The 21,873-nt window shown below is 38.2% G+C and overlaps 1 protein-coding gene across 1 annotated transcript in view; it reads right to left on the reverse strand.

The window, feature by feature from the left end:
* Positions 1-473: 473 nt before the first annotated feature.
* Positions 474-21,873, reverse strand: part of LOC140233603 (tudor domain-containing 6-like) — a 29,468-nt gene continuing 8,068 nt past the window's right edge. Inside the window, exons 3-7 of the mRNA XM_072313702.1 lie at positions 17,617-17,858; positions 15,242-15,352; positions 12,802-13,047; positions 12,096-12,350; positions 474-6,879 (exon numbers count right to left, since the gene is read on the reverse strand). Coding sequence (XP_072169803.1) covers positions 6,025-6,879; positions 12,096-12,350; positions 12,802-13,047; positions 15,242-15,352; positions 17,617-17,858 — 1,709 coding nt within the window. The 3' untranslated portion in view covers positions 474-6,024. The remainder of the gene's footprint in view (positions 6,880-12,095; positions 12,351-12,801; positions 13,048-15,241; positions 15,353-17,616; positions 17,859-21,873) is intronic.

Genomic DNA, 21,873 nt, shown 5'->3' on the forward strand with positions numbered 1-21,873 from the left:
GTACGTAGTTTTTACATAAAATTTTGAAATTACCAGTTTTTCATTCATATGCAATTACGCCCCAGTCTCAAATCCTGACATATTTTACTGATGAGTATTTTTTTTTTTTTCAGCCAGGAATAACTTCTCCTTTTCTTTCTTTCTTTTTTTTTTTTAACAGTTTGATAACAGAAACATTGGATCTTTCTCGTTTTTTTTTTTTTTTGGTACATGCTCAATGGAAAACTGAGGTAATGACACCATCATCTCACCATTTGCATATTCATGTCAACTGTTCAAGAACTACAATGTATTCTGCATAAATTGGGGAAACTTCATTATTTCAGAACTTCCTAATTTTTTTATCCAATTTTGATCAAATATTCATTGTTGTATGGCTATGTTCCAATAAATGACTGGCTTGGTGGGTTTATGTTTAATTCCATTGTACACTGTAATGCAAATTCATCAATGAATACAAGACATGATAAAGATTCAGTTTAACAAACTTTATTGAGCATCAGTCTAGAAAACTGAGTGCAAAGTAACACAAACTAACAAAAACTTCTGAAAAAAAAAAAATTTCTCTGGGAATATCGCAATAATCCCTGTATTTTTTTCCTGCATATTTACCTCTCAACAATATGAAGATTTAAACATTCTGAATATCTTATGCAAATGGCAAATAAGAAAGAACACCATGGCAACACTGTTTATACCACAAACACAGAGAAGTCTAGAAGTCAGACAAACAGCCAACCTTGGCTCATATGAGTTCTCCTCTAAACATGTCTTCTATTTCATCACTTTTTTTGAGAGAGAGCTGAAAAAGAAAGTGAATCAGTGAATTGAAAGCATCCACAAGTCTATGATTAATCAGACACAAAGTGCTAAAAATACATAACTTGACTTCAGTGAGGTATGAATCCTGCAAGTTCTACTTCCGAGTTGGGATTATGCTATCTGTACGAGATATAATAGAAGAAACTTATGCAAGGGTATTTCATCATCACTTTTTTTCAAAAAGAACAAATTGTATCGTCTCCGTACAGACGCCTATGCACCAGCTTACGTCAAATTTTGACTGGTTTAGAGGAAAATGTACCTCATGAACAATGCAACAAACCCAAACAGATCAGTGAAATATTGCAAATGATATACCAGAGCAAGATAGGACCTTAAAATCAATTTTTATCTTGGTCTCCAACTGTCACATGGTTTTTGTGACAATCATTTGTTGCATGCACATATTGCATCAAAACAACGCAAAACAGCGAATGTGCTATAACCACCTGAACGATGCTTTCGCTAAGCCCCTTAAGATGTCATCAATGTCCTAATACATTGATATCATCTGTGTAACAATCATTTTGCATTGTGCACAAAAAGCCAGTCACTCATCAAGATTTTTTTTTTTTTTTTAATCACAATATCTCTGCCATTACTGCACAAGATATACCAAACGCATCACCTCCTCTACAAAAGAATTAATAGATTCTTTTGGACACTTGAGAGAACACCTAAAACATGTTGATGAATACACTTTCTTACAACTTCTGATCTAGCAATGGGCCACTCCTGTTGCCTAGATTAACTGATCACATGACCTAGCTCATTCCATATTTAGCTGAGCACTTCTTTTTTTTTTATCGTCTCCACACTGCACCATGCTAGCCAGATTACTGAAATTCAAAACACTAAAACTTTCTCAATACTTGTTCAAGTTTGTAGACCGTCTCTCATCTGTAGCTTAATTCCATAATCTCAATCCACCGATGGATCCATGGAGTCTTCTGAAAACACTTTGTTACAGAGTATAGTACATACAGTTACTTTGTTTCACTGACTTGGGATATCTGTACACTACAACATCAAAGACAGAGTCATGGCATAAGGACGTATGTCAGTCTAACCCCCCCCCCCCCCCACAATGTCTTGCAAATCAAGAATAACTGAGGGCTTCTGCACTTCCAACTGTGTTCCATGGTAGCATAAACATATGTGTATCAAAACCAGGGAGTTTCCAAAGAGCAAATGGGGAGACTTGGGTGCAACATGCATCTCATTGTGCAGAAATAAATCAAAAATTTGGGAGGTTTCTTGTCAAGACATTCATAGATATCTACCATGGTAATTTTCCAGGGAGCTACCTGTAGCATTAGGGAGAATTGGCAGCTCTGTTTGATGTTCTCTTTCTTTAGCTCACATTAGATTACAACTAGAAAGCACAAAGCCCTTGGTGGGGCAATTATTTACTTCAGCAAACAATTCCCATGGCCTTATAACACTAGAGACCATAACGTACAGTGTACATAGAATCCAAATTATAATTTCACAAGTGGGCGAGTGTAATTCAAGTGGGGCAAATTTACCGGCTCCTGATGCTTGGATAAGGTTAATAGAGTTTATCTTCCTCTTCTTTTTGTGTGGCTTAGTCGGTAGCCTGAAGTTTCCTTCACCAGTCACCTGGGACGGACCACAGGAGTCAACACATCCCTCCCATTTTTCTATGTGTGTTTGGGGTAGACCTCTTAACTTGGTTTGCACTGAGTTTATCTACTCAAAGCATCCAACTTTGGAGACTAGTGGTATGAAAATACAAATCACATGTGTTATTCTTACACCACAGAGTATCTTGCTCATAGCTTTTGGCAGTCACATTTACTCGAATTGAGAAAAGTATACTTTTCAAGCAATCAGACTTCACCCTTCACGTTTTTGTTTCTTTGTTTGTATGTTTCTAGTGAGGCATGCTGGTAATTTGGAAATATAGAAATTATCGGGAATCCCTTCATAGTGAGATCTTTGGGTCTATCACATTTGTACCCTGTTCTGTGCCAATCCTCATTGCATCGGTACACATGAACTCATCCATAAAGTTACACTGTATGAACATGTCCTGTCCTGTAATGATAGGGTTACATACATAGTATGACACAATATTGATGAGCAAGAAAATGGGAAAAACAAACAAGATTACAGAGATAATACCCTCTCTACGGCACTCGGACGGAAGAGAAATCGAGGGGCTACCAGAGTATCTTAATTAAGGGATAAAAGAGTTTGAGAACACAGTGGATTGAGTAAAAACAGTTACACATGCTCTGTATTTTGCCATTGGCATCCTAGACACAAAGCTTTAATTTGAAGAAACAATGAGGGCATTCCACTTTCTCAGAGGGGGTGTTTAAAGATATTTTACGGTAATTTCTTTCTTTGTTTGCAGTGAATTAAGCAGTATCAATGTGCATGACAGTTTAAGAGATGAAAATTGCAGTGTAGACGTTGCAGTGGTTATTCATATTTTGCTTGAAATCTGTAAGCAATGTTAGCTCTAAACCTTGTATAAAAGAGTGGAGGTTACAAAGTCTCTGATATGCCTAAAGTTGGTCCGCACAGCAACAGTAGTTTCCTGGTTTTGATGCAGTGCATGATTTGGCCCACTGTTTGGTTTGGGACAAACACAAATTTCCTTGCTATATTCGCTCATATTCTTTGTTTTGTTTTGTGTTCTTTTCATTTTGGCCTGAAATTTATCTTGCAATAAAATCAACTTCAAATTTCCACAGGTTAACACATAAAGGTTTACAGTGCGTACCCACAATATGTCTTGTTAACAGTGGATTCTTGTTACATCAGACGCTGCTTTAATGAGATTTCCCTGTACGACTGGCTGATGAACTAGCCACTTGTGGTATGAAAATTCTATCTTCGATGTAGATGAGACATGCACAAAGGGCAGCATTGTTTAGCATACACACACAAAACTTACATTACTCTATGTAGATACTACCACATTCAACATCTAAATCTAATATTCTAAATGAACTATTCACAAATGAAGCATAAGAGTTAACACAGAGATAATAGTAACAATACAGTGGATATACCTTTGATAATACTGATTTCTACTGCAAAAAGTAGTTCTGCTCTAATAAACTCTTTCCAGGTTTTGCGTGACAATAACATGATATTGTCTATGTAACATCATTTTATGCCTTGCTGTAAATCCAGCTGTCTTATGGCTAAATTAGGATGGATTTTTTGCATCATTTTGTCATCTCTTATATTTGATATTTATGGCCAAAGAGATTGTTGTGATTACCATTATTACCCACCATGCATAAGCTGCTGCCACGATGTGTCACTTGCAGTGTATATTCATGTGCAAAAGATGGTACAATTCTTCATTATCACTGCATTGATAATCCATACTTTCGTTGCAAATTCCAGTGTGCTTCTCACTTTGATAATCATTGTCACTATCAGGATATTAGAGGATGAAATTATGAGGAGGACTACTATAAACATAAAGCAATATATTTCTTCATGTAGATGAAATATTACTACTAAATACTAGACTAACAACCTAAATACAATGTATACATAACTGTTTAAATAAACATGAGAATATGTCTTACATAATCTGAAGGTTTACACACACAACAGTACTCAAAATCCTTCCACAATATGGCACAAAGTATTGAAGTAATGAGCAAAATACAGTAAATGAATGCACAAATATCAGATGTCAATTTGCCACGCTGAACAGTGTTTCATATTAAAAATAAATGTAACCAAAATTATCAAGCAGCTGGCTTTTGGAAAAGATTCTATTCAAAGAAGCCAAAGTACCGAGGCTGAGAACATGAACACAGCAAATTTTGACTCTCGCTCTCTCTTTAGGAAGAACACAGATTATCAGATTACATAATTTGAGCAAACCAATCAAACATCACGTCTGTGATAAACTTTTGGAGGGATGCACAGGCGACTTTCTTCATATTATTTTTCTACGTTCGACCTTCTCCCTTCTCCCTTTCTTCCTTTAGACCATGGCCAGATAGATAAATTGTAGAGTTTGAGCTTAATGTGGTTGGAAAGTACACACAAGTTGCAGCTTAATTTGGCAGGAAGGTATTCGAAACTGGCAATCTCGCTCCAACTGCAGAAGAACATCAAGATACACAGCAAGCACTCTAATCTTATATCCTCCATGCAGTTGTGAAAAACTCACTTAATCATGAGTTTGGTCAACTCTCATATAGTCATATAGTCATATAAGTTTGTCACTGGACAGGACATCACATGCTCATTATTTTCAGCAAAAATTTCTAAACCTGTTTTATGAATTGAAAAGGAGAAAATGCTAACATTCCTTCTTATCGCTTTCCACTCTATATACAATGGAATGTCATAGACAAGAAAATCTTATAGCTTGGTATCTATCTAGCTGATGAATCAAATATGTAGAGCTGGATGAAGGCACATTAATACGCATGGAACTTGCGATCAAATACTTGCAATCTAATACAAGTCGTTATAGCTCTCCTGAACATTTTTTCACTTTTTTTTCAAACTTTTTCAAGAAATAATGATAACGAACATACAATGTTAGTGAAAAAGGCTGGCAAGAAATGAAATGTGTTTTACAATCATGCCTCTTCCTGACAAAAACATACAAACACAAGATGGTAGTTCACAACATTGCAACTTTACTTCCACTTTAAAAAAAAGAAAAAAAAAGAAAAAAAAGGCAGATGGAGAAACTGATAACCGAAAGCCCATCATGATCAACACATCTGATGTTTTAGTGCGACATCAATTATTACTCACACACAGACCATAAAGCTTCGATTATAAATCATACATACTTTTCTTCTTTTACTTTGTCTAAATTTGTACTCTTCGATTATTTTTCTCAAATTCTTGTAACGACAAGAACATCACGTTTTTTTGATAAAACAAAGCAAAATAAAACAAAACAAAAACCTGTTTTGCCTATACTGCTACTGTTGTAAATACACTGATTGCATTTGTAATACATTTTTTCATAAGTACCATTCTTCCTAGTCTTCCTAGACAATTATCTGAGTGTGTGACGTTTGTTGCAAACAGTAAGGGGAAAATAAAAGAGGAAATATACAGCCTTTGGACTTATTAATTAAACAGACATCAATATTAATAAACTTGCTATAGGAAAGTCATATTTACATGGAAGCCTTCTCATAAGCAGCAAACATACAACAATAACAACACTGCCAACTATTCCTGGCCATTCAAGATGGTTGTTCCGTTATCCTGGCCACCAATCACATCTCCACTGGCACTCTCCTCATTTCCCTTGGAGATGGATGGAGATATGGGGTCATCAGCCATCTCGTCTGTCTCCGCAACGATGCCACTGTCGCAGCGAGGAGGAGACGCGGCGGAGGGTGGAAGAGAGGGCGCCCCATTATCGTCGGGAGCGCTCGGAGACGGGGTGTCATCCAGGGTCTTGTCGCATTCCAACGTGCTGTCCAGGTCGCCGCTGGCAACGGAGACGGTGCTGAAGCTTTCACAGAGGGAGCCGTTGCCAAGGGGACCGGAGACAGAAACGTCCCCGCGAGCAGTCTCAAAGCTCTCATTAGCATCTCCACTACCTGCCACCTCCAATTCCTGGTCTCCAAGGGTGCCAGGCTCATCAAAAGTTTCTGTGTCTGATGCCTTACTGTCCAATTTCTCCGATTCTGACATCTCGCTCTCTTTGCACTCCTGTACATGAGCATCTTGGACCACAGAACTCATTCCTACGCTGGCACCACCACCATTTTCCATCTTGGCTCCACCTAGAGTATCATCTGCTGCCATGGCGATGTCATCTTCTGGGAGAGTAGCCACATCTAACTGATTGTCTTTGGCTTCAAGTTCTGAGTGTTCACATTCTTTGGCATCAATACCACCACTTCTGTTGGCGTCCTCACCACCAGCCTCGGGTAAAATCTCAGCCTGATCTGCTTCAGGGTTAGCATTCTGCTCCTGGCTTCCTGCTTCATCAGGTGCTTCATTCTCAACTGCATCTTGGAAACCATTCTCTTCATTCTTGTCATCTATTGGCTGCTCATTGTCAGTGGGCGTGGCCTGAATAGGAGAGCACACAAACAGAAGTAATAAATCATGAAAGCATGGCCAACAATGAGGGTCTCAAAATAGATCAGTACACTGAGAGTTTCTGTAGGAGCATGAAGAAAGCTTCTCTTCACTTTATCTCATACTTCAATCATCTAGCGTTACAATTCTCATATTTTTCTGTCTTGCTTCTAAGAGACAATGAGGAACAAACAAGGAACTTTTGTTATCAGTATCAAACTGGGATTGATTACATAACAACTGACAGAGTTTGCATCAAAGAAATGACAAGTTGTTCTTGAATTAGGAACTAACCACATCATGACACTTTCAGATTCCATGGCAGTTTTGAGGATTTGTATACCACGGAGGACTGTTACCTTTAAAACTAGTGTCAAAGAGAGGATATCAATCAGGAGATGAAATACATGTGACATGATGGTCTCTGTGATTAGGTCTAGTGTGAGGGAAGCACTCCTACAACCAACTCGTTTAAGTTGCTCTCTCAGCTTTAAAAGTAATACGTGGCTCATGCAAAGCATGGGTACAGTTTAGGGTATTCTAAATCATCCAAGAAAAAAGAGAGAAACGTGCAAAAACAATGTCATCTGCAGCAAAATGTTGAATTCTTGTGCTTGTAAGGTTAAGTAAAATAAAACAGCAACTGTCAAAAAAAAAAATTATTCAAGAGTGATTTGCAGAAAAGCACTACCATGTTGGTGGGAAAAGAATTTTTTTTTTTTTTTGTGGTTGTTGTCATGATTTGTTGGATTTGATACAAAATTTTCTCTGAGGTAAGGCTCAGATAGTGGCTTCTGTAGGTACTTCCCCATACTTCAATTCCATAAAGTATACGTGATTGTATAAAGAATTTATATAAAAGCATGAGAACATGCCTTGGAACAAAGTATCTTAACTTAAAAATTAAGCCAATTTTGCGCCCAATGCATTTCTTGATACACTGAATCTGATCCTTCCACATCAAGGTCTCATCAATTTTGATTCCTACAAAAGATGCTACATGTACTCTTTCTATAACCGTTTCAGAGACTGTTAACACTACTGTTTACTCAATAGCACAGCCATGAGACCACACCCACACCCACACAATATATATCTTGCATCACTGGAAGTGATTCTGCTGCTCCAACTTGCTACTGTATAATAGTTGGTAACTTTGAAGCATCCACACTCTTTAGCAATGCTGTACAATCAGCATTTCACTGGACTGATATTAATAACCAGTTGTGGATATAACTATGTACAGGAAAATCTGGCCTGCATCTATCAAAACCAAATGTTTAGTACTAAAACTATGCAAAACTTCAAACAGTATGTTATGTCACAGCAAAAGACAGCAGAATGTTAATTATAATTTGAGGCTGGAAAATGTACAGAGTCAGATGAAGCCAACAAGACTGGCTGGAGACACATCTATGTCACATAGTGGACATGAATCTGATACACATAAATGAAAACCAGACTTCAACAAAGCTGGAAAAACATCATTCAACACCAGGAGAAACTGTCCTCAATTTTATGTCAGATCTAGGAGTGCTTGCAATTTTTGTATAATATGGGTATGGTGAACCAACTGCACACGAGAACAAAACAAAAAACGACAACAAAACCGTGATTAAACACGATGTATATTCCAAATGCTATCCACAAAGACAGACAGCATATGGATGGGACAGTGCCTATGCAATCATTTTTAAACTGAATTTGATTTCTTCTTTTCTAATTACCAAAATGTAAATCTCCATTTAATGCTATGCAGATGAAATACACCTTTCTGCATTTTCTTACATTTTGCTGTCCAGACCATTGCAATAAGAGGTAACTTTGTAATCACTTTTTTGAGGGTGGGATTCAAAGAATACATTTAGGCTTCAAACATTGTTAGCTGGTCAGTAATATACACTTACTGTTATTCTATCATCAGACCTCACAACAAGCTATAACTTTCTCTGTATTAGTGACAATGGAAGCAACATAACAGTGACAGAAAATATGAAGTGTGTGCTTAAAATCCCTTTTACACTTAAATGGTCTTAAAGAAGCATTATATTACGCATTTCAGAATGTTTGTATCAAAAGCAGTGGCTCAGATCCCATCAGTTTTATCATTTACTGATCGTGCATTATTTCTGTGCAAGAAACCAAATCTTATTTACCATAGGTGATCTAATATAATGGTGTTAAGTGCATTAGCAGCTCAGTTGCAATATTCTAGCTTTATTTGTCATTGTTTGTGTATCTCCACCTGCTAAATTCCGCACTCAATGATTCTGTTCATCCCATTCAATCTTATATCACAAATTTCCCAAGACTTAATTTGCTCAATGAGAAAAAACTTGCAAACAAAACAAACAAATTAAAACAAAATTCACAGGAAAAACTGGGCAAATGTGGTAGGATTCACTTGAATACCTTTGAATGTGTATTGGTACGACAGGTTACATGGGCCTACATACATTCTTCTGTTCCATGCAAAGAGTGGATAAAGAAGGGTGAGATGAAAGCATAAAGACATTTATTTAGTGACTTATGACTGCATAGTTATGGAATGACTCATCATATCAGGATTCGGGGGAGGAAGGCCTCATGCCTTGGTGTTTTTACCTTTTCCTCCTCAGGCAACCAGTGGTATGCACCTAGAATCACCACAATCCATGTATCATGTAATATGATTTTTCTGTTTGTATTTGATACTGAAATGCTAAATAAATAATAATCAGGATTCCTTTGTAGTGTAGAATATTACATAACCTTTAGGAATGTATCAGTCTTATTCATATTTCTAACAGGACCAAATAAAACAGTACCATCAGGTTTGGATTCAGTGAAAATATTAATTTCAGTCTCATTTAAAAGCACTTACACACCTTAGTCACTGCAATGTTGGTGGAAAAAAATGGGAAGGTTTTCATATTTCAGCAAAATATCAAAGCAGAGTTATATGATTGTGCTTTATAATTTTTTACCCTTTTTTTATCATGAAATAATATTGCAAATGTCAATCTAGGACAATTTTGGACAATTTGTGTAATCAAACCAAGAAAGTGATTCATGAATGTTTCTGTTGTGAACAAGACACATGGTGCTGGCATATTTCCTGTGTCATAGTAGGTTGATCATTATTTCTAATGTGGCCCCCAATAAAATGCATCAAATAAATCTTGTCTAAACATTGTCTTTGATGAGAATGCCATCGGGTTAAAGGGATGTACAGTTTTTGGGTGAGATGGGGATTCAACTTTGAACTTTAAACTTTGTATCCAAAAACAAAGTAAAACGAAGCGATCCTAATGAAAGGTGGGTCCCACTTTTTATTGGGATCGCTTTTTTTTTCTGGACATCACACGCACTTCAAAACCAATTTTCAACAAATAACCTTTGAATTCCTCTTAGAATTGTATGCTCTTCCATATTTCATAAGAGATTTCTTATATCTCACAAAAAAATGTTGGAAACCTGATGCCCCATCTCAACCAAAACTATATCATCCAATTACATATGAAAGCGCAAGACATCCTCTTCTTGAGTACACTTCATTAGGATGCATTCCCTTGTTGACAGCTGTGATAACTGCAAGTACCAATGTAAATGAGTGAAGAAATATGTGAAGACAATTCAAGTGCACAAATGGAGTAGACTTCTGGAATACTATTTACTCAAAGGCAGCTCTGTGTTCCCAATAAAGTGAGAATGGGGCATGAATCAAATGGATAATACTAGTGTAATAATTGTCCTACTAGTGATTGTCCTATGGCCCTCTACTGCCCACACAGTGCCATCATGTCTTTATGTGATGCTGATGTTGTGGTGTATGATGTGACATATGACAGGGCTCCACAATAACTTTTATTTTTGGTGGCCCGAAGGCAAACATCCGACCTTTTTTGGTGGCCCGATCAGGCCACCAAATTCTTCATTTCTGAAATTTTGGTGGCCCGATGTGCGTTTTTGGTGGCCCCGGGCTACCGGGCCACCGTTAGTGTTGAGCCCTGCATATGATAGTGAATACTAAGCATATGTCGTATTTTGGGCTGGACAAGATGAAAAAGAAAACATTACAACTGAAAAGAGGTTCAGAAAAGAAGCTACATAATGTATTTCATCTTAATCTACTGGTGTTATTACATGTCCTTACCTTCAGTTAAAGCACCATCAAAGTGACTAAAGGTTTATCAAGGCAAAGAAATACACAAAAATTAATAAAAACGCTTTTATGAATACACAGTTTAGATTCCATACAAAGCAAACCGTAGGTTGTAGGAAGTTACAAAAACGGTACTTTTTACTGAGGAGAAATTTGAATTCAAATAGCAATGATATAATAGGACACAGCTTGATGAACAGGACTTAACTTTAACATTTCCTATGTACCAGTATTTCTAGTTTGGTAAAGCCAAATTTATCTCTTTACCATCAAGACAGTGTCAACTCGTCTGTTAGATGATCCAGTACTGTTGAGTTTGACTTCTGCATTTTGTTATTCTGTACCTGTATTTAGCATCTTATGCATAAAGTTATGCACTTTTAACACGCAGTTTTTGGTACCTTTGATACCCCTGGGTATCAAATAAAATCTGCCATTGTGCTGAATTACTTTATAAACTCTTTTAGGAAAGAAATGGTATGAATGAAGTGTGTGCACTCCCTTTGCGTACTTGCAAAATCAAGTTGACTTTGGCAAGATGTTTTTATCATCATAATCAAAGATATTGGAGGAAAAGATCAGAATTACCTACCACTTCTTGAAAGATTATAAGTGTCGGCTTAACTTTTTCCCCAATTATGCCCTCAGTGATTGTAAAAAGCATTTTTATCAACTTGTATTGTAATAACTTTAACCATGTCATAACAGTGCCAAATTGGCATTGGGATCATTATCACCAATTACCTAAATTTTCGACAGTCATACTACAGCATTGTGTAACTGTACACTTTACGAACACAAGATGATGTTACACAATGCTGTAACCCTGGGTATGACGGTAACCTGAATTACTGCGTGCCACATCATTCTGTCAATTGGTGTACAAAACTAACTCCATGCCAACAATATGGGAAGAGAATGATTAGAAGTTTGATGCACTCAATCCATTCATGCAATGCCTTTCAAGTTTATGGGGAAAATATAACAAGAAAAAGTCCACCACAAACTAAACCCCATTACTCATATTCAGCATTATACTTGCAGAAGGGATACCCCTCATCACCTTTTTGTTCTGGTCTGCTTCCGTGGCAACTGCATCCTCAAACTCCTCCTCATCATCATCCTCTCTGGACTGAAAAGTCTCTTCTTCTGCCATGGAATCTTCCTTCACCATTGGTCCTGTTCCTGCATCCGCTTCAGCTGCATCCTCCTCCTCCTCATTTTCGTTCTCCTCCAGCCCTTCTTCCTCCCCTTGGTGCATGGCGCTCCCTTCAGCCTCGCCTATCTCGGCTGCATCCCGAGCAGCAGCTGCTACATGCTATTGAGATGATGATGAACAAACAGAAAATCTTACCCACAGACTTAAACTTTAATTCATCCCAAAATGCACTGCTTGTTAAGTGAAGGGAAATGGATCATGATCAGCTCAAAGCATAATCTATCAATCAAAAATAGATTAACATATACCTGAGACTAAAAGATAAAATACGTACATACGATGAATTACAGAGAAAAGGCCCCCCCCCCCAAAAAAAAAACAAACAAAAAAAACCAACAACAACAACAACATGTTGATGTTTCGATTTACATATTCGTTTTTTATTACAATGTAATATCTTTATCGTACACTAGAATTTATACATCCTTGCAAAAATGAGAGGCATATTGTCTAAACATTGTGCATATTTCATTGTGAGTGCCTTTCAATCCTTGTAAATGTTAAGGCCATCTCAATAACTAGGCAAAATCAATTATTTTACAGATCTCACCTTCTGTCCATCCAGGCACATGTCCATCTCACTCTCAGCCCTTTCTGCTTCATCATCTTCCACTGTCTCTCCACCAACATCCCCCATTGAGGACTCCTCCTGTGAAGCAGCTCCACCACCCTCAGACAGCTCTCCCCCAACTACAGCATTCTGGTCCTCTTTCACGGCACCTATCTGGTCCTCCTCCACCGCACTCTCCTCCACTGGAATGTTCTCTGATGATAATGTTTCCACCTTCTCTCCATCCTACAGTGACACACAGAGCACCAATGGGGTGTCAAAAAGCAAGTGGTCAATATTTCACTTTCAAGGAAGTGACTGGCACATTGACTAAACTGAAAATTGGCAGGCACATGGTGGCTCCTTGAAATGCCCACAATGCTCCTTCCACCAGATCCTGCTATTATTTACTTTTATCCCAGCATTACCAGGCACTCATGACTACACCTGGGTCAACAAGGACAGTGGGGTATAGAAACATCTTGTTCAGAGATAGAAGAATCAGGTGAGATCTGAATTAAGAACCCTCTGACTGAGGTTCAAGATCCAATGTAACATACAACATGACTCTAGTGAAGAGTATTGAGTGTGGAAAGGGATGGAATTATGAAAACATGAAAAAGCTGGAGAGGAAATTGACTGAAGCAAAAGTAAAGCAGGCTAGCAGCATTTTGAAAAGTTCTGGTTCTAGAATACCGGTATGCAGCGACTCTATGTAAGGCTAAAATGGCAACAGTACTATGGATACCATTATATGTAATCATTCCTGAATGTCCTGTAAAGATGCTGGAATATAGATGCCCCGCAGATGAAACACCAAATGAAGGACAAGTATTTGTATGTGTGTGTGTGTGTGTGTGTGTGTGTGTGTGAGTGTATGGGTGTGGGTGTAAAGAATACATTCAATGCATATGTGCAAGTTCTCATTTCTTTTACAATACAGTGTAATGTGATGAGTAGGGTGAAGGCCCAGTGATATTTGTGAAAAGGGAGCTGACCCAAGAAGATTCATATATTATAAAGGGTGAACCCCTCAAACAAACAAACAAATAAATACATTTTGAAGATATGTCGTGAGCAAAAACAAATCAGCAAGAACAGAACAATCTGAAACTAGAAATGTCGCTAAGGTGACTGGTATGCCTCCGCCATAATGCATGATTCTCCTAATAGGTCTATAGTACATGTGGACAATGTGTGATTACATTTTCACAAAATTGGCAAAATATTAAAATGACAAGTTTGTCACAAATGTGTTGAATGTTCACCTTCCTTGACCTAGGTTTTAATTGGATGAATAGGAGAGCATGTATTTGGGGATTTAAGGACTTTAACTTGACTTTGACCCATTCATAAGTTTATGCATTGAGTAATTTTCAAGGTATGGAGAAAAAGTGCAATTTCTGTATTGAAAAGTACATTGTTACCATTTTCATCTGGCCTTTGACCCTAAAATTCATAGGATAATCACTGTCAGGCAGAACATGCATAAATATGTATAAAGTTTTGAGCCACTTCCGAGATATGGAGGAAAAAGTTAGTTCAGCACTTTCCCTTGATCTTTGACCTTTTGACCTTTGAGGCAAAAAAAAAAAAAGGAAAAAAAAAAGTTTCCAGAGAATCTCTATTAGGTTATACATGCATACACCAAGTGTAAAAAAAAAAAATAATCCTGTTGGCACTGCATAAATATGAGAGAAATAGTAAAATTTTTAAGTGTTGCCCTTGACCTTTGACCCCTGACCCCATGAACCCTAAATTCTCTAAATAATCACTGCCAGTCAGTACATGTATATATACTATGTTCCATGAAGATACTTTGAACAATATCCAAGGTACGGAGAAAAAAGTGAAGTTTTAATATTTTTACTTGACCTTTTGACCTTTGACCTCATGACCCCAAACTTTCACCAGAGAATCTTAATTGGGTAATACATGTATATACTAAGTTTCAAGAAAATATCTTCAGGCATTGCATAGATATGGTGGAAATAGTGAAATTCTACATATTTGACCTTGACCTTTTGACATTTGACCTTGAGCATGTGCACCCAAAATTTGATAGGCACAACTTAACCCCCTAATACACATACATGCCAAGTTTCATTAGGATACCTCAAAAGTTTTTTTAGTTACGCTGTCCACAAAATTCATTACAGACGGACGGAAGGACAGACGGACGGACAACCCAAAAACATAATGCCTCCGACACCACTTCGTGGCGGAGGCATAAAAAAAGAACCAAAACAAAACAAAGTAAAACATAAAGTAAACCAAACAAATATAACAAACACACACACACAAACACAAAACAAACGAACAAAGAAGAAACAACTTCCCATGGAAAACAAAATCAAGAGCAAGCACATTATTCTACAGCTGTAGGCAAAGTCCTTTAAAAAGGAAATAAGTCAGAAGCTGATGGATCATTGATACCCACCTGTTTGCCTTCAGCATCACTAATATTGATAGAGGGATGCTTTCCCTCTTCCAGCCTTATGGACACATCCTCTACCAGCTTGTCAAGGATGACATGAGCAACATCCTCCGGCTACGGAAGGGTGACATTCAAAGACAGTATGATACGGAGCAACAGAGAGCAGGTTTGTGAAAGATATGATGGATAATGGAGAGATATAGATACAACATGTAGATAGATAGATAGATAGATAGATAGATAGATAGACAGATATGTAGATAGATAGATAGATAGATAGATAGATAGATAGATAGATAGATAGATAGGTAGGTAGGTAGATAGATAGACAGACAGACGGATAGATAGATAGATAGATAGATAGGTAGGTAGATAGACAGACAGACGGATAGATAGATAGATAGGTAGATAGATAGATAGATAGATAGATAGATAGATAGACAGACAGATGGATAGATAGGTAGATAGATAGATTGATAGATGGATTGATGGATAGATAGATAGACAGATAGATAGATAGATAGATAGATAGGTTGGTAGGTAGGTAGGTAGGTAGGTAGATAGATAGATAGGTTGGTAGGTAGGTAGGTAGGTAGGTAGGTAGGTAGGTAGATATATAGATAGATAGATGGATGGATAGATGGATAGATAAATAGACAGACAGACAGACAGATAGATGTGAAAAAGGGAAGGAAGGAGTAGAGGAAAGAGATAGATGGGGAGGGGAGAATGGCAGAAAAAGAAGATTTCAGGAATGAAAGGAGTACATTGAGCATTATGCCAGAGGGGTCATTTGGGTACAAGTGCATGGCAGAAAGAATGGTAAAGATCACAATAAAGTTTTAACACACATGCACACAGAAACACACATGAAATACATGCATTTGTAAGGTAAAAGATGATAACCTCATTACAAAAAAAAAAAATGAAAGAAATGAAGTGCATTGTGGTAAATACAAGAGACAAGGGGGGGGGGGGAGAGAAAACCTCATACTGGGATAGATAGCAATGGAGTAGAAGAAAGCTGGATAATGTAGTGATGGAAGGCATTGGGTCAAAATATTGCTGGACTAAGAAGCAGAGGGCCACTATCCTGACATCACAGTAAATACTGCCACAGTACGATTTTGCTTGTACAAAGAGAATATTGACAGTTCTACAAGCAGAAAGGCAAACACTTCATGGCTTTAGTACAGAGTTAAAAGCCCCCACCTTGCTTTTCAAATGATGATATACATGTATGGATGACAGAGGGAGACATACAAGTTTAGGAAGAGGAAATGATTTTTTTTTTTTCAACTTTTAACACAAGTACTGTAGATATTCTAAACCCAGCAGAAGGCCATGTTACATAAATCAAACAGTCAATCTAAAAATGTGACTAACTGTTGCTGTACACAAACAAAATACAAGGGGAACATATCACACCAAGGATTGTAAAACCTGGGTGAATCTTAAACAGTAACAACATATACTGTAATCATCTGAAGTTACAGAATGTTCCTTGAATGCAAGAGACTTTGAACAAAAATCTGGAGTGTTATCAAGGACCCTGTTTTAAATACAGTGCGAGGCTCGGCCGCCTCGGCCCGCCTTCATTTCAGTGTAAACGTGCAAAGGCCGAATGCGGGGCCAAAATTGGCCGCGCATTTGGCCACGCTCTGGAGGTGGTCGCAGCCGAGCCCAGCCTTTTCTCAGTGTAAACGCAAACTGGGCCAAATGCGCGGCCAATTTTAGTCTGGCTTCCAAACCCTGTGCCCGTACTATTTCGCTATTCAGGATATTAACCCCCTCAACGTCGAAAACTAGTATAGTTTAAGGTGGTTTTGTCCTGCAAAGGATTTTTCCTTCGGCAAAGGCCTTTGCCCGAATGGCGACTTCGTCGCCACGGAATCCAGTTGGCAAAGAGTCTGAAAACCAGACTATACCAAATTGCGTTGGTTTACAAGCAGAGCGCCACTACGACGAAATATTGAAAGGTTTGAATCAAAAGCGCGGCCGAGCCCGGCAGTGTAAACGGACGAGCCCGACAGTGTAAACGGACAAAATTGCGGGGCTCGGCCCCGCAATTGAGGCTGGGCTCGGCCGCGGCTCGGCCGTGGCTCGGCCCAGCCCCGCACTGTAAACAGGGTCAAGGATTCTCATATGCTGGTTTAGCCGGACATAAGAAGTACAGTGATATGTGCAGGTTAAAATAGCATTTGAACATGGGACTACAGACCATCAAATATCACTAATTGCATAATAATAATGGTCAACTTTGGTCATGCTGCAAATGGTGTTCTATACTTCTTACCTTGCAGAGTTCACAAACACCTCTGTTTGGAACAAATTTACTATTTGTAAATAAATGAATGAATGAATGGTGTGAAACTGACCTGTAACCCTTCAATAGACTGTGCCCCCTCCTCCTGCTTCTCTTCCTCCTCCACTGCCTCTACCCTAGCAACCGTCTCCACGTCAGCCTTCCCTTCATCCTCCATATCTGCTTCTGCCACGCCCTTGGTACCAACATCTTCCATCTCCACCTCTTCTCCATCCTCCTCCAGACCAAGATCATGTAGGCTTGACACCAGAACTCTCTCCACGAGATCTCTGGACACCTGCTCAAGAGTATCCTCTATAGGAACAGGGTAAGAGTGTGAGATGGATGTCAACATTTTGCTTAGAACAGAACAAAGAAAGCATGTGTTGGACCACACAGATGACAAACACGAATGTCTATGCTATGGGTAGTTGCTCTGTGTACACATGACTGTATACGTGCTGAAAAAGAAGTCTCCACATACAGTCTAACACATACAGCTTTAATAATTGTTTGCTTTTCTGGGTACTGTGGTTTGAAGAGATAACATAGATAGAATGCAGAACCCATGCCTTCTTTTCTGTACTGATACTTATTTTTTTTTGTGAATTATGCTTATTACTTCATTATTTTCCCTGTATCTACGAGCTGCAATTCCAAATGGAGTTTTATGAAACTTAATATGCATGTTTTGGGGACAGTTAGAGGTATTGTTATGTAAATTTGATGTTGTTAGTTGAGGATTGTAAGAATGTAGCTCACAGGGTCTAGAAGTATGGGTCAGGGGTCGGGTGAGAGAGCTTCGGTTCCTGAGTATTTGCTTTATGAGACAATATTGGCCATATGAATGAAATCTGGTTAAGAAATATATAAATATCTAACATATTTGGCAGTTGTGCAATCAAATTTCTAAACATGTTAGTTCTTTATTATTATTATTTTTTTTAATCAATCATGTGATATTGTTGTCTAAAGTAAGATGCACTGCACATTCATTGGAGGAATAATGAGATATGGCAGAGGCAAACCAGTCACCACAGTAACTTTTCAGTTCTGTTTGTTTTTGAAAGTGTGTAATATGTTCTTACCATGTATGCTTATATTGGATATTAGATTTGTATAATTACGACATCTTCTCACTTATTTTTATCATATGGGTATACTTCATTTTGTAACTGTCTAAAGGTTTGAATTTGTATGTACTTATAATGTTATATGCAATTTAGCCCCTGGGCTATGAAGTATGACACTAATAAATAAACCTTTCTATTATATACAATCAATCAATAATAATGGTTTAAGCTTTATCAAAATTGGATGAGATGAGATGAGATGAGATGAGATGAGAAGGTTTTGCAACATTGAAATTCACATAATTTCACAAGGTAATGGTGATCAGTTGCATTCATGTTTGCAAATTAAATGAGGCACTACTGTCATCAACTTATAAATCTCTCATTGTTCTGTGCACACTGGCATCACTAAAATCTTACTTTCAGTTGATAGACTAGCACTCAAAACCACTTGCCCTTGGAAATCAATGCAGCTAGGTATATGAAAAACACTTAATGTTATGATGCAAATGATCAGTTTACCTTTTTGAATTCATGTCAACACAGGGAATCCAGTGAAGATTTGGGTGTTGGTCTATGGGAGACTCACAAAGCCTTATTTTCATCTTTAAATCAATTTGCATTTGTGTTTTGTACTGATATTGTCACTCTTTTGTGAACACATTCTATAACTTTTTAATTCTATGCCCTATTTAGCTGAAACCTTTTCCATTCTTTTTTTCCCCCTATTTTACTCTTTACATTACAGCGAGCTTTAATTCTATTACATAATCACATTGTTCACGCTTTCAGAGGGTTAGAATGTCCTGCATGCTTTGACAGCGGCAGAAGTCAGATATGGAAGACAATGGCTCAAAGCCGCAGCCGGCACCAGGGGTTTACAGATCAGGCTGAGCTGTGGGCCAAACTCACAGTGCAGGAGAGTGAGATCCAACAATTTTTGGCCCAACTTTCTCGGTTTTGAGATGGACAGGTGTCTGTCTTCAAAGCCTGTGAATCAGCCCATCATGCGCTGCATACGGGAAAATTTCAGGGTCCTTCGTAGTGTGACCATGAAGACAATTTACCAAGCATTTTTACAGAGTTAACTGACCAGAATTCTTCCCCTAGTCATCTTCCCAGCTATGACCCAGAGGCAGAGTAAGAGAAACTGGTGTAGGCAGTGCAGCACACGAGATGCAGTGCCAACAGCTCGTAGAGCTGGAAACAGACAACCTTTATGAAGGCCTGGAGGAATTCTGTCCCACATCTAAAAAAATAAAAAATAAAAAACAAATAAAAATCCATTCAGCAGACAGCAGGGCACAGAAGCTGCAAAAGATGGTGATTCAGGGAATGCTCCCTCAAGCTGAGATCATTTGAGAGATCCTATACAAACAGTGTCTAGAGAGCAACGGCCAGTCAGCTCAAGCTACCATTCAAGCAGAAGTACAGGAGCAGATGCAGCAGGTCAATTCCCGTAGAAGAATGCTGTTTGGGAAGGACTTGCAAGCGATACTGAAGAGTGTTGACAAATCATGAGCCAGAGAGTAAACTTCTCTGACTGGTTGCGTCATTGGTCGTTCGGCAACAGGCAGATGGAACCATACTGTCATAATTACCAGCAAAGGAAAGGTTCTGGGATCACTCAGCAGATTGACATGGGTCTAACTGTCATACTTCTCCCCCATCTGTGGCTGCATCAACACCTCAAGGACCTCCCTCAAAGATTTGGGCACCCTCCGCAGCGCAGCACCCTGCATCTGCAGAAAACTAGTAAGCTTCTCTTCACATGTGGGACGACCCAGATTTTTCATAGAGGCGTGGGTCTCTTATTACATCTGCTTCCATGATTTTAGACACAATTTGTACTTCAAGAATTTTATTTGACGATTATCCTTATCAAAATTTGTTCCCTCTTCAATTACCAGTTTTGGAGAGAGAAAAAGCAGCAAATTAATCTGGAAGTTCTTTTGTTGCTCCAGAAGAGAGCAATTCCAGAAATTTCCTTAGGGGAGGTTATATTTCTGTCCATGATATATTTTCAATTCCAATGAAAACCGGGGATCTTAGACCCATCATTAATTTGAAAAATCTGAACTTGTTTGTCAGGTATGAGCATTTCAAGAAGGAAACATTTCGGAATGTTAAAGAAATATGAATGCAATCTGACTACTAAACATCACTGGATATCAAGGATACATATTTTTCTTTTCCGATTCATAAAGTTTTTAAGTATTTATGTTTCATGTAGAATGGTCATATTCATTGCTTAAACTGCTTAGCCCTTGGGTTAAGTTCAGCTCCAATGGTATTTATTGAAGTCATGAAGCTCGTCATTGCCTATCTGAGAAGTAGTTCTACAATGTAGATTTTAATGACATAATAATTTTTGCCCGCTTTAAAGAGGAGAGCATTGCTAACACAAATTATGCTATTAATTTGTTGACATCGTTGGGGTTTGTCATTAACTTTGGGAAGTCACATACTGCCCCTACAACATCACTAACCTGTTTAGGCTTTAACTTTGATACAATGGTCGTGGTGGCAGCTCAAATTGCTGATGATAAGAATATGACATATCATAAATATTCATGTTCACAAGTTGTTTTGGTGCCTGACATGAATCTCACTTGACAGAATTTGTGATTGACTTTGAAGCTGCTAACCTCTGAAGGCTTGTATGAAGTGTTATGTAATAAAATTCTTAAATTATGCAAAAACTGTTATCAAATTTAATTTGAATTCTATTAATAATAATGAGGTACAAGATAAAAAGGGTCCAACCAAATGCATCAATTGGTTTATAACTTGTTTTGGTAACCTTCCCATTTTTCTTCTGGTCACAGAACCTGTAAAATCATTTGCATGATCTAATACTTGGAAGAATCCTGCTTCATGCCTAGATGCAGATGCATGCAGTTGAAAGATGAACAATTGTTTTATGTATGTTCTATTCCATGTAATATTAGTTGCGACAAGCATTTGGTTTAGCCTTGGATACTTTAAAAAGATGGCAACTATTTGGGAAGGCTTGCTATTTATGAGGGGTAGGACTCCAAACTCATAATAGTAGACTTTGCATTTCCTTTGTGTGATCTCTCTGCCAAAGGATGCAGGATATGCTAATCCTCTTAATCTTTGGGTGCGTTTGAGCGCTCTCCTAAAGCGAACTGTACCGTACTGTACCCGCGCCAGAGGAGTGCTCGAACGCTCCTAAAGTGTACCGTACCGTACTGTACCGAGCCAAAAGTGGACCACTTCCCGATGTGCTCCAA

This window comes from Diadema setosum, chromosome 10 (assembly GCF_964275005.1).
Source record: "Diadema setosum chromosome 10, eeDiaSeto1, whole genome shotgun sequence".
Lineage (NCBI taxonomy): Eukaryota > Metazoa > Echinodermata > Echinoidea > Diadematoida > Diadematidae > Diadema > Diadema setosum.